The sequence below is a fragment of the Dermacentor albipictus genome, chromosome 8 (genome assembly GCF_038994185.2).
Source record: "Dermacentor albipictus isolate Rhodes 1998 colony chromosome 8, USDA_Dalb.pri_finalv2, whole genome shotgun sequence".
Taxonomy (NCBI): domain Eukaryota; kingdom Metazoa; phylum Arthropoda; class Arachnida; order Ixodida; family Ixodidae; genus Dermacentor; species Dermacentor albipictus.
Window position 1 is genome coordinate 62,807,204 of NC_091828.1, and position 24,813 is coordinate 62,832,016.

The 24,813-nt window shown below is 46.2% G+C and overlaps 1 protein-coding gene across 5 annotated transcripts in view; it reads left to right on the forward strand.

The window, feature by feature from the left end:
• Positions 1 to 24,813, forward strand: part of LOC135921779 (uncharacterized) — a 186,836-nt gene that overhangs the window by 45,463 nt on the left and 116,560 nt on the right. The window contains exons 7-12 of one of the 5 annotated variants that reach the window (XM_070523485.1): positions 3,092 to 3,115; positions 4,659 to 4,704; positions 7,042 to 7,184; positions 13,161 to 13,206; positions 14,690 to 14,832; positions 24,612 to 24,657. In XM_070523485.1, coding sequence (XP_070379586.1) covers positions 3,092 to 3,115; positions 4,659 to 4,704; positions 7,042 to 7,184; positions 13,161 to 13,206; positions 14,690 to 14,832; positions 24,612 to 24,657 — 448 coding nt within the window. The remainder of the gene's footprint in view (positions 1 to 3,091; positions 3,116 to 4,658; positions 4,705 to 7,041; positions 7,185 to 13,160; positions 13,207 to 14,689; positions 14,833 to 24,611; positions 24,658 to 24,813) is intronic. The other 4 variants (XM_065456089.2, XM_070523483.1, XM_070523486.1 and 1 more) reach the window with 4 other exon arrangements.

Sequence of the window (24,813 nt, forward strand, 5' to 3'; positions counted from 1 at the left end):
CTCGATTGGTCAAAAGTTTTTTAGACCACCCCAATTTAACCTGTCTGTCAGGCGACCTCACGAAAACCGCGTTAGCTCCCCATCTGATATGGCGTGTGCACAATGATTATGCATGATTTGACTGATCAAAACAAAAATAGTGATTTCTGATTCGACGCCTTTTCGCCATTAGCCCTCGGCTGTTGGTCAAAAGTTTTCGGGCTGCACCCACTCAACCTGCCTGTCACGCGACGTCACCAAACCGCAAAACGTCACCACGTCAAACCGAAGTTGGGGCCGTATAACATAAAACTATTCCAATACGTTTTTATTTCAATCTCCTGACGTCAAATTTACGTAACTGCCGACGCGAGCATCGGGCGGTGATCCGCAGCGGTGCCTGAACAGACCAATCAAAGCTCTCCTCGTTCATAGGAGGTCAGTTTTGTTTGCTTGAAAAACGAATAACATTGCCTGCAGTGAGCGGCTTGTCTTATCTAATTGGCTCACAAGAGGCGAGCAGCATGCTCAAGTGGAGAGGGATTCGATGGGGCCGAGCCTCTGCACTGAATATCGATAACCTGATGAAGCAGGTGGTGTCGGCGCCTGCGATTGCTCCGTTTTCTCTTATTAGCTTGCGGTGGCTCGTCGACTATCGCGGCGGCATGCAACGGAAGCTTAAGAATGACGCTAAAACGGATCCTCAGCAAAGAATACTTGGCAGAACGAGGTCGTAAACGTGCAGAAATTTCTGGAAAACGTTACACGGCCAAGCAAAAAGTTTCATTACACGCAAATACTCCCACGCTCTCCGGCAGGAGCGAGTAGCCAGCGCCGGAGCGATCGGTGGCAGCCATCTTTTTTTTTTCTTTCGGAAGGGGCAGCCTGCGCCTATGCAGTAGAAAATTCAGTTTTGTTCGGCATATTAAGGGATCTTTAACTCATACGCGTCACTTTGACGTTGTAAGTTTTTGCGGTTTTGTGACGTCGCGTGAGAGGCAGGTGAAGTGGGTGCAGCCCGAAAACTTTTGACCAATAGCCGAGGGCTAATTGTGCAAAGGGGTCCAATTAGAAATAACTATTTTTGTTTTGCTCGGTCAAATTATGCCTAATCATTCTGTGCATGTCTTATTAGATGGGGAGCTATTGCGATTTTGGTGACGTTGCGTGACAGACAAGTAAAGTGGGCGTGGTACAAAAACGTTTTTGACCAATGGCGGTAGGCTGATGCAGAATTGGAATAGAAAAGTTTGGAAAAGTTTTATGTTATAGCGCCCTTGTACGCGTTGAAGATGGATTATTATGCCGAATAAAACAACATTTTCTTCTGAATAGCCACAGGCTGCTACGTTCCGAAAGGAATAAAAGAGGGCTGCCGCCGATCGCTCAGGCACTTGCTACTCGCACCTGTCAGAGAGCATGGGTTTATTGCGTATAATAAAACCTTTCGTGTGGCCGTGTAACATTTTAGAGCACTTTCGGCACGTTTACGACCTCGTTCTGCCACCTCTTCATTGCTGAGGATCCGTTCGTCATGCTTAAGCTTCCGTTGCATGCCGCCGCGATTTTCGATCAGCCACCGCAAGCTAAGTAAGGGAAAGCGGACCAATCGCAGACGCCGGCATCACCTTCTTCGTCCGGTTATCGACTTTCAGTGCACTGGCTTGGCCCTATCGAATCTCTCTCCAGTTGAGCGTTTTTCTCGCCTCTTGTTAGCCAATTAGATAAGACAAACAGCTCAGTCTAGGCAATGTTATTAGTTTTTTAAGCAAACAAAAGTGACCTCCTATGAACGAGGAGAGCTTTGATTGGTCCGTTCAGGAAACGCTGTGGGTGACCGCCCGACGCTTGCGTCGGCAGTTACGCAAATTTGACGTCAGGAGATTGGAATAAAAACATAGTATAATAGTTTTACATAATAGGGCCCAGACGAAGTCTGGCAGGAAGCGCACCGTCTGCCGTCGTGCACAAGGCACCTGACGTTGCGAGGCATTGGGGGGAGGGGAGATGGGGGGGGGCGAGAGGGGGCGGCGGTGTTCATCTCCGGTTTCAACTGCACATGTGGGGGCATGCTCGGGGTGTCTCGACTGTATCTCGAGAGATGTCTGTAGTGAGGGCAGAGTCTAAGTGGCTCGCCGGCTCGTACTTTTGTGCGTGCGGTCTATTCTTTGCGCTCACTTTTCTTGAAAGCGATAGACAGCTAGAATCTCACTTCTCTCACTGCTGCTGCCGCGTTATCTCCCACCAGCGTTTTGACAGGGAGTTGCCGCAGTCATCGAGCCAGATATCTTCATGCTTGCCTGCGTGCGCGGGACACCATGGTTGTTAATTTAGTTATTCAGCCTATCTTCATAAATTTATACGGCCGATAAAACTACTGTCCTTACTTTGTATAGCTGTCCACAATTTTTCTATCGCAATGGATGCTTCGCCTATCGGGCGAAACTGTTTTTTTTTTAATTCGGCAAATTATTGCGGGCTCAGAAATCACTGTAGCGACTGCCGTCTGCTTGTTGCAGCCTGTGATGACGGTCGTGCAGTATCTGTCGAACATGATTTTGCACACCATCGGCTCACGCAGCTACACTCGAACGTCATACAATTCGCAAGTGGCGATGTTTCCGCCGTTTCGCGAATTTTGTGGGTTGCACGTGGGTACCCAACATCGACACTGTTTCATTTAGTCGCTTCGCTATGGGACGATGTAGAAGCTACCTCACTTGTTCCAAAGCTGAAGGCCGGTGGCAGTTGGGATAAAGTAAGTGGTGAAATGAGGGACAGCATGACCGGAACCAGTGACGTCAGGTTTCACACTGACTAAGAATGAATCGGGTTCATTCACAAATAAATTGGTTTATTGTTATTATCTGCAGGTTAATCTAATGTCTACTAATAAAAGCTGTTTGACGTGTCTGCTTGTGAGGAAAACTGTGAAATGGAAAAGCTGTTTCGAAAAAAATATTTTCTGCGAGATTACAGTCGATGGTTTCAACACCCCAAATCACAAATTATTTTTTAAATTTTTTTAGACCTAGAAGCCTCTCGGCGTAGATAACGACTTTGTAGTCATTGCAACCTGCCCTCAAATTCGTTTCCATTTTTCGCATTACAGCAAAAGACCAGCACTGCGAATATTGTGAGTAACAAAGTATCCATGGTTTACTGAACATATAGCGAACAGTCTTGCTACCATACGTCTGTTGTTGCTACCATCTTGCTATCGTACCCTAATTTAAAGATTTCTCGGTGAGAAGAAATTGTGTGTCGAATAGCGTGTGTTTGATTTTCACAGGTGTAGTTTGCAGGGGTTTCGAATACGCGGTAATGTGTATTCCTGTGATGGTACGCTTACGTGGTTGCAGGAAATGTTTCAATAAATACGCTTCATATTCGCATTCGTATGATTAGTGTATTCGTGATGGCCGTGAGCACATTGAGATATCTATACTCCACCCAGCTACTTCCATTTCGAATGCCTTGGCAGCAAGACTGCCAAAAAAATTCCCGTCCGCGTTTACCCCATTAGCCATAATAAAAGAAACGGCGCAGTCAATCACAAAATGATTGTTATGCCGCGTGACTTGCTAAGTAGACGTTTTCGCATGATTTAAAACCCAGCTAAGCAGAGTTATGTCGGTATTTAGAAACAAAACCGCACACAGTATTTCGCAAACGTGTGATGACTTTTCAATGTCGGCATCCTTATTGGTTATATTGAAATTCCAAACACCCAAGTACTCCCCCTTCCCACCGCCTACTTAACAAAATGGAAGGTCTGTTTAAACAGATAATCTTACAATGCTATTGACGAAACTGCTTGTGTAAACCAGTAATGTAGGCTAGACTGCATCTTAGTCTTCCTCCTCGTCTTCCGCATTAATTTTTTCTTGTCATATTTTTCACAATATTGTTAACGGTATATTGCTATACCTTAATATGATGATGTTTATAGTTGAAACGTGAGGTAATGTATTCCTGTGAAGGTTTGGCTGGTAATCTTTTTTTATTTTTTACCATTTGCCACTGGAAGGTGCTACTACGATATGGATACAACATTCAGTTCCCTTTACGGTGTACTTATATTTTTCTACGCAGCTCATAAAATTGTAGAAAAACTATTAGTTTCTACCCCAGCAAAAAGCATCAAGAATAATATGGCCCCTCACAAATTGTAAGAGGCAGCTTCTCGTGTTGTGTTTAGACACCATGCTCCAGATCAAACAAGGGGAAAGTGATCGCCCTGGCATCTAAAATCCTCCCGCGTCTACTAGGGATGCGGTCACTGCTGGTATTGTCGACACATTTATCGCATGAGCAGCACAATGCCATACATACAAGTATTGCAAACGATTGCTCAAAGACCAGCCTCTAAATATGGATTGCCTCTGCTATGTCCGCATGAACCACAAGCAGCCCTCAAAAATTGCGTCTGTGACGGCAAGTGTTTGACATCTAGGAAAGTAACCACCGTTTCGTAGTTTATTCAAACCAGTCAACAACGCGAACCAGTTTTCAAAATACCGGCTTCGTTGAACACAGCTTTTATGTTCATTTTTCTAGAGTTTGAATGATTTTTTTTTTTCGAAGGGTGAGCAAAGCGACTACAACGAAGTTTGCTTATTGTGCACTTGCATGTATTTTGAACTGTTCGTATCTGACATATTAATGTGTTTTCACAGGTGTCAACTCCGGCGGCGATTCCACCTTCAGTCGCCCCGCTCCCGCGTGAGTATACGGACATTGCATATTGCTATAGACGCTACGGGAGCGCTTAGAGCTCACTCCTTACACACAACACAAAGTTCCAGGCAAAGTGCCATATAACGCATGGTAAAGAGGGAGAAAAAAATTGCAGGATGGTTAAGCTTCGCCTTCAAGAGTGGAACGCGACAGCGTTCCTGCCGACCCGCCAAGGGTTGTAAGACAATGCGCTACGGCGCAGCGATCACTTACGAGGCGCCCCGCATCGGACTTTGCGCCCAGCTAGCAATGCAGCGTTCGGCGCGGCAACGAAACGTGCGCCTGAGCAAATGGAACGAACCAAAGAACTCGGTGTCTCGGAGGGGGAAACGATCGGCACCAGCCAAACGTCGTGATCGGCACGGGCAGAGAGATAGATAGAAATCTAAAGAAAGCAACGGCGCTTGATTCTGCAACCCGTGTGGGAGCACGGCGAAGCGCCGTCAGGGGAGAGGAAGTCAGGGCCGCGACGCGCCTGGCACCGGTCCCCGCACAGCCCCAATGCCCGCGTGGGGCGCCACCTGTCGGGGCAGCGCCGTACATTGAGAGGAGGGGGTCTTCTGTGTTTGCCGCAAGATGGCTCTGCGTGTGCGGTAAGCCCAGAAGAAATGTAGCGGAAACATACATCGCTACGCGTTTAACTGCTACTTCTGTAAATTACATGCTTATAATTACCGATATACACAGCAGTATAGCTTCCTATGGCACGTTTGTAAGGCGACACCGCATTCACTAGGGGCGTTTTTTGTCCCACTTTGAGCGATCGAATTCGTGGCTGAGTGGTAGCGTCTCCGCAAACACTCCGGAGACCCTGGTTCAATTCCCGCGCAGCCCATCTTGCAAGTTCTTTTTATTTATAAATTGTCTGCCGTAATTTTTCGCTCACGGCCAACGCTGACGACACCGACACCAACGACAAAGGCTTTTCTGCGAAACGAGCTCCTTAACGCTATCGCGTTAATACTACTGCGACATGCCGTGTACAGAACGCATTCTGCATCTGGTGCTACAAAAGCTTCAAATAATAGTGCGAGGGTGCGGCCTTGATAGCGTTCTAGAAATGGGACTTATGGAAGGTCAGTCTAAAACTGATGGATATCAAGACATTCATGAACGGGTGTTCGATCCAAATGAATTATTCCACACACGGTCTACTTGTGCATACCTTAAACTCACGGTGCTCTAAATTCGAAAAAACACATGTACGTAACACTGAATTCTAAAGACATTCACAAAGACACAGCTTACTTAGCGTATCGTAGCAAAAACGAAGAATCCGCTTTCCTCTAACTTCTGAGGAGCAACATACGCTACTACTCAAATACTGCTGGCTGTTCGTGGTCTCGCTAGATTTACAGGCAAAGCATTCCTTTGCGAACACTTGCCAATTTTACGTTATCCATTTACCTAGCTAGCAACCGGCGTCTTGCTGCTCTTATGGTCGTATCTTTAACTCGCTATTTGCCAAAATTCGCGGGATTGGTCGCGGGATTGAATCCCGGCCATGGCAGCCGCATTTCTATGGGAACAAAATGCCAAAGCACCCGTGCACTTAGATTTAGGTACACGTTAAAGAACCCCAGGTGGTGAACATTTCCGGAGTCCCCAACTTTGGCGAGGTCATAATCAGAAAGTGCATTCAGCACGTAAAACCCCGTAATTTAAAATTAAATGTACGTGCTCCCTTTGACAAAAACAGTCTTCAGAGTGTACTAATTGGCGTGAAGATAGGACATGAGCAACCTCAACAATGTGAAAAACGTATCATGGACCACACCACACCAGTAAGAGTGAAATTATTCATTTCATCAGTTTTCCAATTGGCTTGTAGTGCATTCCGCCCGTGTGAATTTTCATCTGACGCTTGGGCGTATGAGCCCAGCTGCCAGCTTAGTCGCAGTGGTGCAGCGCAATCAGAGATTCCTGTCGTTGCTGCTGAGCATAACAAGCGGAATGGTCCTGCCGAATGTGCCAGCCTGTTATAAAGTGGTTAGTAATGCAGTGTTAATTTCATTGAACGCATGCATATGTCAGCGATGTTATCACGTCTGAAGATATTGAGCTGGCTGCTCAAGCTCCTGACTACATTTTTTCTGCCAGCAATAATGAAAATGAAGAGATTATATTTTCGATCTTTATTTCTGAGGAGCAACTTAGCTTCTAGTCATATTTTTACTAGGCATTCTGGAATGCGTCCCACATATGTGCATAACAAGAAACGGCTTGTTGTGAGAACGTGGTCCTACGTATACGAATAACATATCGCGAAGACGGTTAAGTACTCTTGTGTATACATATTGTTTTTCAATTTTTCTTACATAGCTGCTGATGAACACGCTCCTAGCACCGGCGACGGCAAGAGTGCTGTGACTCCCGTTATATATACAACAACGAGCCGGCCTGTAAACCCAAGTACCCGACGTGGCTCTGGGACGAGTGCAAGAACCATCCCAACACCTTCACCAGTACGTCCATTAGGAAAGCGATTCTCAAGCTTCGCAAGGGTTCCTAAAATTAAAGGAAATGTAAGCTCATTACCAGCAGACACACGTCTGCGGTTTGAGAGGCAAGTATTTGAATATAGGCGAAACGCGAGAACTGACACTACAATAAGGCTTTCACATACGTTCAATAGCTTCTTCATTGACCCGCGATAATGCCACGATCTGAGGTTCTTCTGCGATGCTATTCACATTTTGTAGTTTCTGGAACGTTTGACTCAAGACAATGTAAGCGAAGGCCTATATACTATTTCTTTTATATATAGATAGAGATAACGTTTTGAGCAGAGACTATCCTTCATTTCATTTTTAATATACCACTTCATGGAAGTTCGCCGTGCTTAAGCGGCATTGTATAGACTTAGTGACTTGTGATATTGTCTTTGCCGTCCGCCGCTATGATACCGTGCAACAGTAGTCGTGGCCACCTTGAACTAGCCAGTTACGGTGTACAGGCACCCAATTTGATGATGTCCACCCTCACCCCCCCCCCCCCCCAAGTGACTCACCACAAATATTATAGAGCTCATATCCAGAAAACAAACAGAGAAGCGTAATCTCGGTTTCGATATAAACGGCACAAAACTGTTACACGTCGTTGTAGGCAAATTATGCACAGCTGCGACCGCGGTAAGCTTGTGGCCAAAGAGTTATCGAACAATGAAGATGCATTCTATAAATAGCACACGCATTGAAATTCCGAGTGCCAGAAATAACTAATACAAAGGTGTAGCACTCTTCTGACGTTGTAACAAATCTGTAATTTTTCGACCATTGTTCATTTATTCGTCTTGTTACAATTAACCAGTCCTTCCGATCATTAGGCTCATGTGTTAGGAAGTGGAGCGTAATAGTTAATTATAAAAAATTCTCTTACATGAAAATAATGGACGGTGTTTTTGATTATGCCATTAGGAAGAAAATTCTGCTTACGAAGACTTCTTCCAAGTACCTAGGAGTAAGAAAAACGAAATAACTAAATAGTTGTACACTTGTAGGAAATTTCTGTTTCACAGGATAGCAGAAATAGTAACTTCATTGGCAGAAATTGCCGATGCGACGTGAGCAGCTATGTTAATGGTGTATTGGGTTTGCATTCGTTTGATTCTAGATTAAGGCAGTGCACTTTGTAGCCGACATCAAAAAGTGCACAATCGCATTTCGAAAGGATTCCGCGAATATCGATACGCTTTATATGTAGGAAATATAGGCGCAGTGGCTCGATAACAGGAATGCTAAGGCATGTAATGTTGCAGCTACTAACAGTTAGAAGCCCGAACTGTCGACTCACTTTGTTTTTCTTTTTAATTTAACAAAAGAAAGCCTAAAAGTATAAACAAAGACACTTGCATAAAGCAGTAATTTCAAATTCGATGCCTACGAGCAAACGACGCTCTCCAAGTGACACTAATGCGAGTCCGTACTGTTTTATTGAATCAATCTGCACTTTTGTTTTTTTCCTGATTCTATAAGCATGGGGGGCTTTACAGGATGATGATATGCAGAAAAACGATTTTAAACACTGCCCAGATATTACGACAAATGTGCTCTCCTTTACTGGCTTACCAGTGTTAAATATGGATGTATTTGTGTAAATTTGTTCGTTGCAACCTCCATGAAAGGAATCTCAAAACAGAGTTAACGGTACACATAAAAAAATAATATAATCCTTCCACAAGGCGGATGAAAAAGTCCTGCCAAAGAACGCGTTTTATTTTTCAATTTCATGTCTCCTATATTTGTAGGGTGGCACTGATTGAACCCAATCTGCTGTAAATTATCTCGGTCAAGCAGCGGGGAATACACTGAAGGCATTTACGAAAATTTACGTATTCCCGAAATCCCGTATGAAACATAATTTAGAACTTACTAAGAACTGATTGCACACTCTGCAAAGAATAGCAAGAGCTGACGGCTGACCCAAAGTAGGTGAATAAACAAAAACCTCAGCATACAGTATTTACTCTCATAAAGTTTCAATTGACCTCGGGTCATATTAAAAATTAGAAAATTTATGGCGGTGGCAATAATATGGACGCCCAAAGTACAATTCCGCCGTTGGCGTCGTTGTGGCCGTGAGTGTCCGTATAAAGTCCAAGGACGATAACACCGTCCTTGCGCGTCCTACGCTGTATGTGCGACTGAAGGCGGGCGACAGGACCCGACGATCACGGCTCAATCTCGCTCGTGCGGAACAGGGGCGCTATAATGTAAAACTGGTCCAAACTTTTCTATTCCAACTCTGCAATAAGCCCTCCCCAATTGGTCAAAAGCTTTGTTGGACCACCCCCATTTCACCTGTCTGTCATGCGACGTCACAGAAACCGCGTCAGCTCCCCATCTGATATGGCGTGTACACACTGGTTATGCGTGATTTGACTGAGCAAAAGAATAATAGGGATTTCTGATTCGACGCCTTTTCGCCATTAGCCCTCGGCTATTGGTCAAAAGTTTTCGGGCTGCACCCACTCTACTTGCCTGTCACGCGACGTCACCAAACCGAAAAATTCGCAACGTCAAAGTGGTGTGTACGCGGTAAAGATGCAATAATTTGCCGACCAAAGCAATTTTCTTGTGAATAGCCGCACGCTGCTACGCTCCGGAAGGAATAAAAGATGGCTGCCGCCGATCGCTCAGGCACTTGATACTCGCATCTGTCGGAGAGCATGGGTTTATTTGCGTATAATAAAAGCTTTTGCGTGGCTGTGTAACATTTTCGAGCGATTTCGGCACGTTTACCACCTCGTTCTGCCACCTCTTCTTTGCTGGAGATCCGTTCGTCATGCTTAAGCTTCTGTTTCATGCCACCTCGATTTTCGATCAGCCACTGCAAACTAAGTAAGGGAAGGCGGACCAATCGCAGACGCCTGCACCACCTTCTTCGTCCGGTTATCGACTTTCAGTGCACTGGCCTGGGCCTATCGAATCCCTCTCCACTTGAGCGTGTCGCTCGCCTCTTGTCAGCCAATTAGATAAGACAAACCGCTCAGTTTAGGCAATGTTATTCGTTTTTTTAAGCAAACAAAAGTCACCTATGAAGGTGGAGAGCTTTGCTTGGTCTGTTCAGGCAACCCTGTGGGTCAACGCCCGATGCTGCCGTCCGCAGTTACGCGACTGTCACGCCAGGAGATTGGAATAAAAACGTATTGCAGTAGTTTTACGTTATAGGGCCCAGACGAAGTCAGGCAGGAAGCGCACCGTCTCCCGCCGTGCACGAGGCACCCGACGTTGCGAGGCTTCGGGGCGAGTGGAGATGGGGAGGGGGGGGGCAGGGGTTGCTGCGTTCTTCTCCGGTTGCAACTGCACTTGTGGCGGCATGCTCGGAATCTCCCGACCGTATCTCGACAGCTGTCTGTGTTGAGGGCAGAGTCTAAGTGCGTCGACGCCTCGTAGCTGTGTGCGTGCAGTCAATTCTTGGCGCTCACTTTGAAATCGATAGACAGCTAGAATCTCACTTCGCTCGCTGCTGCTGCCGCTTTATCTCCCACAAGTGTTTTGAGAGTTTCCGCAGTCATCGAGCCAGACATGTTCGTGCTTGCTTGTGTCCGCGTGACGCCATGGTTGTTAGTTTAGTTGTTGAGCCTATGTTTACTAGTATATACGGCTGATAAAACTACTATCGTTACTTTGTATAGCTGTCCACTATTTTGTTATCGCAATGGATGCTTCGCTTCTCGTGCGAAACTCTTTCGTTTTGATTCGGCGAATTATTTCGAGCTCTAAAATCACTGTAGCGACTGTCGTCTGCTTGTTGCGACCTGTGACGATGGCCGTGCAGTGTCTGTCGTACGTGATGTTGCACACGATCGGCTCACGCTGCTACATTCGAATACCACCGAATCCCCAAGTGACGAGGTTTCCGTCGTTTCGCGAACTTTGCGAGTTGCACGTGGGTAGCCAACCTTGACGCTCATTTTCTTTTAGTCGGTTCGCTATGGGACGATATAGAAGCTACCCCGCTTGTTCTAAAGCTGAAGAGCAGTGACAGTGCGGATGCATTCAGTGGGAAAGGGAGTAAGAGAGGGGAATCTGGGACGTCAGTGTTGGCACTAAGAATAGATCGTGTTGATTATTAAATTATTTATTTAACTCTTATTATGTCTAGAATAAGCTAATGTCGACTAATGAACGCTGTCTGACGTGCCTGCTTGTGTGAAAACCTGCGAAATGGAAACGCTGTTTCGAAGTAATATTTTCCTTGAGATTACAGTCGGTGGTTTCCACACCGCAAATCACATCCTAATATTTAAATTTTTTTGAGACCTAGAAGCGTCTCGGCGTAAATAACCTCCTCGTATTCATTGCACCATTCGCTCAAATTCGCTTGCATTTTTCGCAAAAGTGAGCGCGAGCATTGTGGGAGTAGATGCATTACAGCAAAAGAGCAGCAATGCGAATAATGTCAGTAGCAAAGTATCCATGGTTTACTGAACAGATAGCGAACAGTCTTGCTACCGTACGTCTGTTGTTGCTACCATCTTGCTATCGTACCCTAATTCAAAGATTTCTCGGTGAGAAGAAATTGTGTGTCGAATAGCGTGTGTTTGATTTTCACAGGTGTAGTTTGCAGGAGTTTCGAATATGCAGTAATGCGTATTCCTTTGAGGGTACGCTTACGTGTTTGCAGGAATTGTTTCAATATATACGCTTCCTATTCGCATTCGTATGATTGGTGTAGTTGTGATGGCAGTGAGCATATTGAAGTATTTGTATTATACACAGCTACTTGCATTTCGAACGCCTCGGCAGCAAGACTGCCAAAAGAAGTCCCGTCCCCGGTTACCTCTATAGCCATCATGAAAGAAACGGCGCAGTCAATCACAAAATCACCCTGTTATGCCACGGGACTTGCTAAATAGACGTTTTCGCATGATTTAACACTCAGCAAAACAGACTTATGTCGGTCTTTAGCTTCGAAACCGCACACAGTATTTCGCAAACGAATTATGACTTTTCAATATCCGCATCCTTATGAGTTATATTGAAATTCCAAACACCCCAGTACTCCCCTTCCACTACGCCTACTTAAGAAAATGGAAGATCTGTTTAAACATATAATCTTAGAATGCTAATGACCCAACTGCTTGTATAAAGCAGTAATGTAGGCTAAACTGCATCCTATCCTCCCTCCTTGTTTCCCGCATTAATTTTTTTTGGCATAGTTCTCACCATATTTTTACGGGATATTTCTATACAATTAAATTATGGTCTGTGTAGTTGAAACTTGAAATTAATGTATTCCTGTGAGGGTTTGGCTTGCGGTATTTCTTATTTTTTACCATTTACCATTGGGAAGCCCTACTGCGACATGGATACAACATTCAGTTCCTTTTACCATGCATTCATATTTTTCTACGCAGGTCATAAAATTATAACAAAAGTAATTGTTTATACCACAATGAAGAGCATTAAGAATAGTATGTCCCCTCACAAATTGTAAGAGGCAGCTTCTCGTGTTACTTGTTGACACCATGTTGCAGATAAAACAAGGGCAAAGTGTTCGCCCTGGTATCTAAAATCCTCACGTTTTTACTACGGATGCGGTCACTGCTGGTATTGTCGATAAATTTATCGCATGAGCAGCACAATCCCATACATACAAGTATTGCAAACGATTGCTCAAAATCCAGCCTCTAACTATGGTTGCCTCTGCTATGTCTGCACGAACCACAAGCAGCCCACAAAAATCGCGTCGGCGACAGCAAGTGTTTGACATCTGGGAAAGTAACCACCGTTTTGTAATTTATTCAAACCAGTCAACAACGCGAACCAGTTTTGAAAACACCGGCTTCGTTGAACACAGCTTTTATGTTCATTTTTCTAGAGTTGGAATGATTTTTTTCCGAAGGGTGAGGAAAGCGAATACAACGAAGTTTGCTGATTGTGCACTTGCATGTAAATTGAGCTGCTCGTATCTGAAATAATAAAGTATTTCCACAGGTGTCTACTCCGGCGGCTATTCCACCTTCAGTCGCCCCACTCCCACGTGAGTATACGGACATTGCATATTGCTATAGACGCTACGGGAGCGCTTAGAGCTCACTCCTTACACACGACACAAAGTGCGAGGCAAAGTGCCATATAACGCATGGTAAAGAAAAAGAAAATACTGCTGCGACATGCCGTGTACAGAACGCATGCTGCATCTGGTGCTACGAAAGCTTCAAATAATACTGCGAGGGTGCGGCCTTGATAGCGTTTAAGAAATGGGACTTCTTGAAGGTCAGTCTAAAATAGGTAGACATCAAGACACACATGAACGGGTGTTCCATCCAAATGAATAATTCCGCACACGGTTTACTTGTGCACACCTTAAACTCATGGTGCTATAAATTCGAAATAGGAATATGTAGGTAATACTGAACTCTAAAGCCATTCATAAAGACACAGCTTAGTTAGCGTCTCGTAGCAAAAACGGAAAATCCGTTTTCCTCAAACTTCTGCGGAGCAACATAAGCTACTACTGAAATACTGCTGGCTGTTCGTGGTGTCGCTACATTTACAGGCGAAGCATTCCTTTGCGAACATTTGCCAATTTCACGTTATCTATTTGCCTAGCTAGCCACCGGCGTCTTGGTGCTCTTATGGTCGTATTTTTAACTCGCTATTTACCAAAATTCACGGGATCGGTGGCGGGATTGAATCCCGACCACGGCAGCCGCATTTCTTTGGGAGCAAAATGCGAAAGCACCCATGTACTATGATTTAGGTGCACATCAAAGAGCCCGAGGTGGTAAAAATTTCCAGAGTCTTCAACTGTGGCGCGCCTCATAATCAGAAAGTGCAGTTGGCACGTAAAACCCCGTAATATAAAATAAATTTATGCGTTCCCTTTGACAAAAACAGTCTTCATAGTTCACTTATTGGGGTGAAGATAGGACATGAGTAACCTCAACATTGTGAAAAATGTATCATGTTCCACACCACGCCTGTAAGAGTGAATGTATTCATTTCATCACTTTACCAATTTGCTTGTAGTGCATTCCGCCCATGTGAATTTTGATCTGACGCTTGGGCGTATGAGCACAGCTGCCAGCTTAGTCGCAGTGGTGCAGCGCAATCAGAGATTCCTGTCGTTGCTGCTGAGCATAACAAGCGGAATGGTCCTGTAGAGTGTGTCTGCCTGTTATAAAGTGGTTAGTAATGCAGTGTTAATTTCATTGAACGCATGCATATGTCAGCGATGTTATCACGTCTGAAGATATTGAGCTGGCTGCTCAAGCTCCTGACTACATTTTTTCTGCCAGCAATAATGAAAATGAAGAGATTATATTTTCGATCTTTATTTCTGAGGAGCAACTTAGCTTCTAGTCATATTTTTACTAGGCATTCTGGAATGCGTCCCACATATGTGCATAACAAGAAACGGCTTGTTGTGAGAACGTGGTCCTACGTATACGAATAACATATCGCGAAGACGGTTAAGTACTCTTGTGTATACATATTGTTTTTCAATTTTTCTTACATAGCTGCTGATGAACACGCTCCTAGCACCGGCGACGGCAAGAGTGCTGTGACTCCCGTTATATATACAACAACGAGCCGGCCTGTAAACCCAAGTACCCGACGTGGCTCTGGGACGAGTGCAAGAACCATCCGGATAGCTTCACCGGTACGTCCATTAGGAAAGCGATTCTCGAGGTTCGCCCTGGTTCCTAAAATGAAAAAAAAATGTAAGTTCATTACCACGAGACCCTCGTCTGCGGTTCGAGAGGCAAGTATTTGAAGGTTGACCAAATGCGACAACTGACACTACAATGAGGCTTTCACATACGTTCAATAGCTCCTTCATTGACCCGCGATAATACCGCGATCTGAGGTTCTTCTGCGATGCTATTCTCATTTTGTCGTTTCTGGGACATTTGACTCAAGACAATCTAAACGAAGACCTATGAACCATTTCGTTTATATATAGATAGACATAACGTTTTCCGCACAGATTATCCTTCATGTCATTCGGAATATACCACTTCATGGAAGTTCGCCGTACTTAAGCGGCATTGTGTAGACTTAGTGACTTGTGATATTGTCTGTGCCGACCACCGGTATGATACCGTGCAACAGTCGTCGTGGCCACCTTGAACTGGTCAGTTACGGTGTACAGGCACCCGATTTGATGATGTCCCCCTTCACCGCACCTCCAAAAGTCTCACCACAAGTTTTATAGCGGTCATATCCAGAAAACAAACAGTGAAGCGTAATCTCTGTTTTTATACAAACCGCACAAAATGGTTTCACATCGTTGTAGGCAAATATGCACAGCTGCGACAGCGGGAATCTTATGGCTAAAGAGGTCTGGAACAACGAAGATGCATTGTATAAATAGCATACGCATTGAAATTGAGAGTGCCAGAGATAACTAATACACAGGAGTGGCACTCTTCCGACGTTGCAAGAATTCTGTCATTTGGTGACCGTTGTTTATTTATTCGTCTTGTTACAAATAACCCGTCCTTCCACTCATTAGGGTCATGTGTTAGGAAATGGAGTGTAGAAGGTTATTATGAAAAATTAACTCACGTGAAAAAAATTGGCGGCCTTTTTGATTATGCCCTTAGGAACAATATTCTGCTTAAGAAGGCTTCTTCCAAGAACTTAGGAGTAACAAAAACAAAATAGCTAATTAGGCGTACATTTGCAGGAAATGTTTGTTTCACTGTATAGGAGAAAAAGTAACTTCATTGGAAGAAATTGCCGATTCGACGTGAGGAGCTATGTTACTTGTGTATTGGGCTTGCATTCGTTTGATCCTAGATTAAGGCAGTGCTCTTTGTAGCCAACATCAAAAAGTGCACAATCACATTAGGAAACGATTCCCCGAATATCAATACGATTTCTCGATAACAGGCATGTTAAGTCATGTATTTATAGCTGCTACTGTTAGAGGCCCTAAGTGTCGACTCATTTTGTATTTCTTTTTCATTTATTAAAAGGAAGCCTAAAATTATAAACAAAGGCACTTGCATAAAGCAGTAGTTTCAAAAACGGTGCTTACGAACAAACCGCAATCTCCGAGTGCAACTACTGCGAGCCCGTAATGGTTTGTTGAATCATTCTGCACTATTCTTTTTTCCTGGGTCTATAAGCATGGGCTACTCTATAGGGTAATGATGCGCAGAAATGCAATTTAACCATTGCCCAGACATTACGGTAAATGTGCTTTCCTTTATTGGCTTACCAGTGTCAAATATCGGTGCATTTGTGTAAATTTAATTCGTTGGAATCTCCATGCAACGAACCTTAAGACAGAGTTAAGGGTACCAATAAAAAAGTAGTATGCTCCGTCCACAAGGGGGATTAAAAAGTGCTGCCAACGAACGCGTTTTATTTTTTGATTTGAGGTGCCCTAAATTTCCACTCTGGCACTGATTGAATCTAATCAGCAGTAAATTATCTCGGGCAAGGAGCGGAGAAAACACTGAAGGCATTAAAGAGAATTTACGTATTATCGAAACTCCGTATGAAACCTAATTTAGAACTTATTGGCCACTGATCGCACACTCTGCAACCAAGTAAGCAAAAGCTGACGGCTGATCCAAAATAGGTGAATAAATAGAAACCTCAGCTTACAGTATTTACTCTTACAAAGTTCTAATTAAACCCTCGAGATATTAAAAATTTGATTTTTTTGTGGTGGTGGCAATAATATGGACACCCAAAGCGCAGTTCCGCCGTCGGCGTCGCCGTCGCCGTGAGTGCCCGTATAAAGTCCAAGGACGATAACACAGTCCTTGCGCGTCCTACGCTGTATGTGCGACTTAAGGCGCGCGACGGAACCCGACGGTCACGGCTCAGTCTGGCTCGTGCTAAACAAGGGCGCTATAATGTAAAACTAGTCCAAACTTTTCCATTCATATTCTGCAATAAACCCTCCCCGATTGGTCAAAAGCTTTTTTGTACCACCGCCATTTCACCTGTGTGTCACGCGACGTCACGAAAACCGTGTTAGCTCCCCAGCTGATATGGCATGTACACACTGGTTATGCATGATTTCACTGAGCAAAAGAAAAATAGTGATTTCTGATTCGACCCCTTTTCGCCATTAGCCCTCCGTTATTGGTCAAAAGATTTCGGGCTGCACCCGCTCAACTTGCCTGTCACGCGACGTCACCAAACCGAAAAACTCACCACGTGAAAGTGATGTGTACGCGGTAAAGATGCATTAATATGCCGAAAAAAACAAAATTTTCTTCTGAATAGCCGCAGGCTGCAACGTTCTGAAAGGAATAAAAGATGGCTGCCGCCGATCACCCAGGCACTTGCTACTTGCACCTGTCGGAGAGCATGGGTTTATTTGCCTATAATAAAACCTTTTGCGTGGCCGTGTAACATTTTCGAGCAATTTCGGCACGTTTACCACCTCGTTCTGCCACCTCTTCTTTGCTGAAGATCCGATCGTCATGCTTAAGCTTCCGTTTCATGCCACCGTGATTTTGGATCAGCCACCGCAAGCTAAGTAAGGAAAAGCGGACCAATCGCAGACACAGGGACCACTTACTTTGTCCGGCTCTCGACTTTCAGTGAACAGTCGAGAACTTGGCCTGACCCTATCGAATGCCTCTCCACTTGAGGGTGTCCTTCTTCTTTGTCAGCCAATTAGATAAGACAGACCGCTCAGTCTAGGCAATGTTATTAGTTTTTTAAGCAAACAAAAGTTACCTCCTATGAACGAGGAGAGCTTTGATTAGTCTGTTCAGGCAACGCTGCGGATCACCGCCCGATGCTTGCGTCGTCAGTCACGCAAATTTGACGTCAGGAGACTGGAATAAAAACATATTGGAATAGTTTTACTTTATAGCGCCCAGACGAAGTCAGGCAGGAATCGCACCGTCTTCCGTTCTGCACGAGGCACCCGACGTCGCGAGGCTTCGGGGGGGGGGGGGGGGGGGGGTTGCGGCGTACTTCTCCGGTTGCAACTGCACATGTGGCGGCGTGCTCGGAGTCTCCCTAACGTATGTCGATAGATGTGTGTGGTGAGGGCAGAGTCAAAGTGCCTCGACGGCTCGTGGTTTTGTGCTTGCAGTGTATTCTTGGCGCTCATGCACTTTTCATGAAATAGACAGCTATAATCTCACTTCGCTCGCTGCTGCTGCCGCGTTATCTCCCCCAAGTGTTTTGAGAGAGAGCTTCCGCAGTCATCGAGCCAGATATGTTCATGCTTGCTTGTGTGCGCATGACACCATGGTTGTTAATTTAGTTGTTGAGCCTATGTTTACAAGTTTATCCGGCCGATAAAACTACTATTCTTACTTTGTATAGCTGTCCACTATTTTGCTATCGCAATGGATGCTTCGCTTTTCGGGTGAAACTCTTTTTCTTTAATTCGGCGAAAAATTGCGAGCTCTAAAATCACTGTAGCGACTGTCGTCAGCTTGTTCCGGCCTGGGATGACCGTCGTGCCTGACAGCCGAGGGATATCTGTCGAAAGTGACGTTGCACACGATCGGCTCACGCTGCTACATTCGAATCCCACCAAATCCTCAAGTGACAAAGTTTCCGCCGTTTCGCGAACTTTGCGAGTAGCACGCGGGTACCCAACATTGACTAAAAGGACTTCTTGTTGGGCAAGTTGACGCTCATTTCTTTTAGTTGCTTTGCTATGGGACCATGTAGTAGCTACCCCACTTGTCCGAAAGCTGAACGCAGGCGACAGTGGCGATGCAGTCAGTGGTGACATGAGTAAGATACCGGAATCAGGGACGTCAGTGTTGACACTAAGAATAGATCGGGTTGATCATGAAATTAATTATTGAATTCCTATTATGTCTAGGTTAAGCAAATGGCGACTAATGAACGCTGTTTGGCGTGCCTGCTTGTGTGAAAACCTGTGAAATGGAAACGCTGTTTCGAAGTAATATTTTCCTCGAGATTACAGTCGGTGGTTTCAACACCCCAAATCATAACCTACTTTTAAAAATTTTTTCAGACTTAGAAGCCTCTCGGCGTAAATAACCTCCTTGTAGTCATTGCAACCTGCACTCAAATTCGTTTCCATTTTTCGCAAAAGTCAGTGCGAGCATTGCGGGAGTAGATGCTTTACAGCAGAAGAGCAGCACTGCGAATAATGTCAGTAACAAAGTATCCATGGTTTACTGAACAGATTGCGAACAGTCTTGCTACCGTACGTCTGTCGTTGGTATCGTCTTGCTATCGTACCTTAATTCAAGGATTTCTCGGTAAGAAGAAATTGTGTGTCGAATAGCGTCTGTTTGATTTTCACAGGTGTAGGTTGCAGGGGCTTCGAGTACGCGGTAACGCGTATTCATGTGATGGTGCGCTTACGTGGTTGCAGGAAATGTGTTAATATATACGCTTCCTACTCGCATTCACATGCTTGGTGTGTTCGTGATGGTCGTGAGCATATTGAAGTATCTGTATTATACCCAGCTACTTGCATTTCGAATGCCTTGGCAGCAAGACTGCCACAAAAAGTCCCGTCCGCGATTACCCCAATAGGCATCATAAATGAAACGGCGCAGTCAAGCACAAAATGACTCTGTTATGCCACGTGACTTTCTAAGTGGACGTTTTCGCATGATTTAACACCCAGCAAAGCAGAGTTATGTCGGTCTTTAGCTTCGAAACCGCACGCAGTTTTTCGCAAACGAATGAGGACTTTTGAATGTCCGCATTCTTATTGGTTATATTGAAATTCCAAACACCCAAGTACTCCCCCTGCCCTACGCCTACTTAACAAAATGGAAAGTCTGCTTAAAAATGTAATCTTACAATGCTAATTGCCCAAGTGCGTGTGTAAAGCAGTAATGTAAGCTTAACTACATCTTAGTCTCCCTTCTCGACTTCCGCATTAATTTTTTGTGGGCATATTTTTGACCATATTGTTAACGGTATATAGCTTGTGGCGACGAGCGACCACGTAGACCGGTAAAGTCGGGCACTCGCAGGAGAGGAAGAACAAACACTCGATCGCTTAGCGTAGCATTCTTTTAATTAATCTCCTTCGGAACGCTAGCCCGTCGGAGCGTGCCAGCCGCTCGTGCCTCGTGTAGACGCGAGCGTCTACGTCATTCCTCGTGCGACGCCGATGCTGCTGCCGCTACAGAGGGCTCCCGCCCCCTAGAGAGGAGGAAAGTTCGACGAACGATGGAAAGTCCACGTGACGCGGCGTGTCTTGGCGTTGGTCCTCGGTGTCACGTGCACTGGCGGAGGCGAAAGATGCAGCAGGGTCGCGTCGCATACTGATGGAGCTGATGGCGCGGGTACTTCGATGTAGGCGGCGTTGAGACGTTCCAGGGCAATTGTGTCTGATCGTCCGTTGACATTGACAACAAAGGTCGTCGGACGACGCTCTAGAAGACAATATGGGCCGGAGTAGTGTGGTTGCAAAGGCTTCCGCACGGCAGTTACGCACGAAAACGTGGGTAGCAGAGCTGAGTGGGGGAGAAACGTACGGGGACCTTGCTTCTTGTGAACGTGTAGGCACGGGGCGTATCTGGCTGAAGAAAGCTTGCAGTTCGGCAACGTAGTCGGCAGGTGATGGCATAGGCGTTTGGGGGGTGGCGACAAAGAAATCGCACGGAAGGCGTAGATGAGTGCCGTAAACTAGCTCAGCACAGGAGCAACCTATGTCACTTTTGAGTGCGGCGCTGATGCCAAGTAAGACGAGGGGCAAATGCAGTACCCACTTCTCCGGCGATTCATGTGCCATAAGGGAGGCCTTGAGATGCCGGTGAAAACGTTCAACTAGTCCATTGGACTGCAGGTGGTAAGCAGTTGTGCGAAAACGTGTCGTTCCGAGTAGTTTGAGTAGCTCGTTGAAGAGTGCTGAGTCAAACTGTCGACCGCGATCTGTGATGATTGTGGATGGGCAGCCGAACCTTGCGATCCAGGTAGACACGAAAGCTGCTGCAACAGTGGGCGCTGAGATGTCAGATATAGGTGTAGCTTCTGGCCACCGTGTATAACGGTCGATGCATGTCAGTATGTAGCAGTAACCTTTCGAAGGTGGAAGAGGGCCGACGAGGTCCAGGTGTACGGTGTCAAAACGAGCATCCGGTGGAAGAAAAGACTTGGCAGGCGGAATGGGGTGACGCTGGATCTTCGAACGTTGACACGACAAACAGCAGCGAACCCAATCGCGAACTTGCGCGTTTAGCCGAGGCCAAACGAAACGACTGGAAAGAAGCTTCTGTGTCGCGCGCATGCCAAGGTGCGACAGGTTGTGCACGGTTTCGAATAGACGTCTGTGAAGGGATGCCGGAATGTATGATCTGGGTGTGTCGTTAGAAGTGTCGCACACGATGGACGTACCATCTGGGGTCACAACGACGTCTTCCAATTTCAGGGATGTTGACGAATTCCGGAGTGTACGAAGTTCAGTGTCGCCACGCTGTTGACTGGGGAGTAAGTCGGCCTCGATTATGAAAGGTTCCGATGTCAACGTGGAAACGACATTGACACGACTGAGGACGTCGGCTGGAACGTTGTCGGTGCCCTTGATGTGGCGGAACGTTGTTGTAAACTCGGAGATGTAGGAAAGGTGTCGAATCTCGCGGGGCGAGTAACAGGACGCCGAACGATTCGTTGCGTGCACAAGGGGCTTGTGGTCAGTCAAGACAGTGAATGCATGGCCTTCGAGGAAATGGCGAAAATGCTTGATAGCCAGGTAAACAGCGCGTAATTCACGGCCGAACACGCTGTAGCGGGACTGCGCAGGCTTCAGTTTCTTGGAGAAAAAAGCGAGTGGATGCCGCCCATTGTCGATGGATTGCTGCAGAACGGCACCAACGGCGGTGTTTGAAGCGTCAGTCATGATGGCAGTTGGTGCGTCTGGCTTTGGGTGTCTCAGCAGCGTGGCGTCGGCGAGAGCAGACTTGACTCTTGTGAAAGCGTCGGTGGCCTCTTCACTCCACTGAAGCACTTGTTTGCGTTTGTTTACCAGGAGAGCGTCTAGTGGAGCCATAAGTCGTGCGCACTCGGGAATGAATCGGCGGTAGAAATTGACGAATCCGAGAAATCGGCGAAGCTTGGTGAGTGTGGTCGGTCGGGGAAGGTTTTCGATGACGCGAATCTTGGACGGCAGTGGTCGAATGCCGTTAGCGTCGACGATATGAGCGAGGAACTCGAGTTCGGGTTGACCGAATTCACTCTTGGCGGCGTTGATGACAATTCCTTCACTGGCAAGGCGTGAAAACAACAACGGCAAGTGGTGAAGATGTTCTTCGGCCGAAGAGCTTGCGACGAGAAGGTCGTCAATGTATGCAAAAACGAAAGGCAACCCTCGAGTGACGGAATCGATGAAACGCTGAAAGGATTGGCCCGCGTTCCATGAACCGAAAGGCATGCGGAGAAATTCGAAAAGACCGAAGGGTGGGGTGATGGCGGTCTTGGGAATGTCTTCTTCAGCGACCGGCAGTTGATGGTAGGCGCGAACGAGATCGATCTTAGAAAAGATCGTCGCACCGTTCAACGCTACCGTGAAGTCCTGAATGTTTGGTAGAGGGTAGCGATCAGGAACTGTGGCGTTGTTTACGGCCCGGCAATCACCGCATGGGCGCCAGTCTCCCGTCTTCTTAGGCACCATGTGAAGTGGTGATGCCCAGTTACTGTAGGAAGGGCGCATGATGCCAAGTTGCAGCATGTGTTCGAACTCCGCGCGAACGATCTTGAGTTTCTCCGGGGACAAACGCCGGGGTCGGAAGTAGACCGGTGGGCCGGAGGTGACGATGTGATGGCACACGTCATGTTGTACCGGTTGCGTCCAGTCCGGCAGGTGCGTCAAAGTGGGAAACTCGCGTAGGAGCGCGGCGAAAGGTTCGTCCAACATGGCAGAAATAGGCGCTATGGGCGATGTGCCTGAAGATGGGACGCCGGGGACGGATAGCTGGGTCGCGGAGTCGATGAGACGGCGTCGTTGGATGTCCACAAGGAGTCGGTAGTTATGCAAAAAGTCTGCTCCAATGACTGCATGACGGACGTCTGCAACCAGGAAAATCCAGCGGAACGCTCGTCGAAGGCCAAGGTTTAGCATGACGGAGCGTGACGAGAAAACTGGAATCCTGGTGCCGTTAACGGCTTGCAAAAACGACACAGGAGTCGCTTTTCGGTCGGAGCGCTGGGCGGGGAGAATGCTGACGTCAGCACCTGTGTCGACTAAGAATCGTTGTCCCGTAACTCTGTCCGTCACGTAGAAAAGGCGACTTGTGTGCTGGGCCGGACCACTCGTCGCCGTTAGAGGTCGGCCGGCCTGTGTCCCTTCCAAGCGCAGGGACGCCGACAGTGACGAGCGTCGTTTCCAAAACGGCGGTGGTAGTAGCAAACGCCAGGCGTTGTAGTTGAGGCTTCATTTTGGGTGCCCGTGCGTCTTGATCTGGTTGAAGAAAACTTCGTTCTGGTCCGGGACGGATTTTCTTCAACTATTCAAAATTTTTCTTCAAAATGTTTCTTTCTTCAACTATTCAAAATTCTTCGTTAAAAATGTTTTTTCTTCAACTATGAGGCTTTTATTTCGAGGAACCCGTATGGGTTTCCTTTGTAGGAATTGCTATGAACGGGTGGATGTCTGATTTGCCATTCATTCATTACTTCTCTCCACCTTGCGGGTTTCCGCAGAACTACTACGTCAAACTCTTGCCTTTGCTTCGTGTTGTCGAGAAATTCAAGTTCTCCCTGCCATCTGCTAGCCGCCTGGTTAGCTCAGATGGTAGAGCGGCTGCCCTGGAAAGGTGGTGGTCACGGGTTCGAGTCATGTAGAAGGACGAATTTTTCTTTAACTACGAGGCTCTTCTTTCGAGGAACCCGTATGGGTTTCCTTTGTAGCATTTGCTACGAACAGGTGGATGTCTGATTTTCCTTTTATTCATTACTTCTCTCCACCTTGCGAGTTTCCGCAGAACTACTACATCAGCTTCAAGAATAGCATGGCCCCTCGCAAATTGTAAGAGGCATCTTCTCATCTTCTTTTTTGACACCATGTTCCAGCTCAAACAAGAGGCAAGGGATCGCCCTAGTATCTGAAATCCTCCCCTGTCTACTACGGATGCGGTCACTGCTGGCAATGTCGATACATTTGTCGATACAACCCCATACTTACAACTGTTGCAAATGATTGTTCACAGACGAGCTTCTAAATATAGCTTGCCTCTGCTATATCTGCACGAACCACAAGCAGTCCTGAAAAATCGTGTGCGCGACGACATGTGTATGACATCTGGGAAAGTAATGACCGTTTTGTAATTCATGCAAACCAGTCAACAGCGCGAATCAGCTTTGAAACATCGGCTTCATTGAACAAAGCATTTATGTTCATTTTTGTACAGTTTTAAGGTTTTTTTTGAAGGATCAGCTAAGCGAATACGACGATGTTTGCTCATTGTGCACTTGCATGCATTTAACGCTTTTCGTATCTAAAATCTAGATGCATTTTCGCAGGTGTCAACACCGGTGGCTATTCTCCCTACAATCACCACGCTCCCGCGTGAGTACACGGATATTGCATAATGCTATAGATGCTACGGGACCACCTAGTGCTCACTCCTTACACACGACACAAAGTGCGACGCAAAGTGCCCTAAAACGCATCGCAAAGCGGAAGAAAATACTGCTGCGACATGCCGTGTAGAGAACGCGTGGG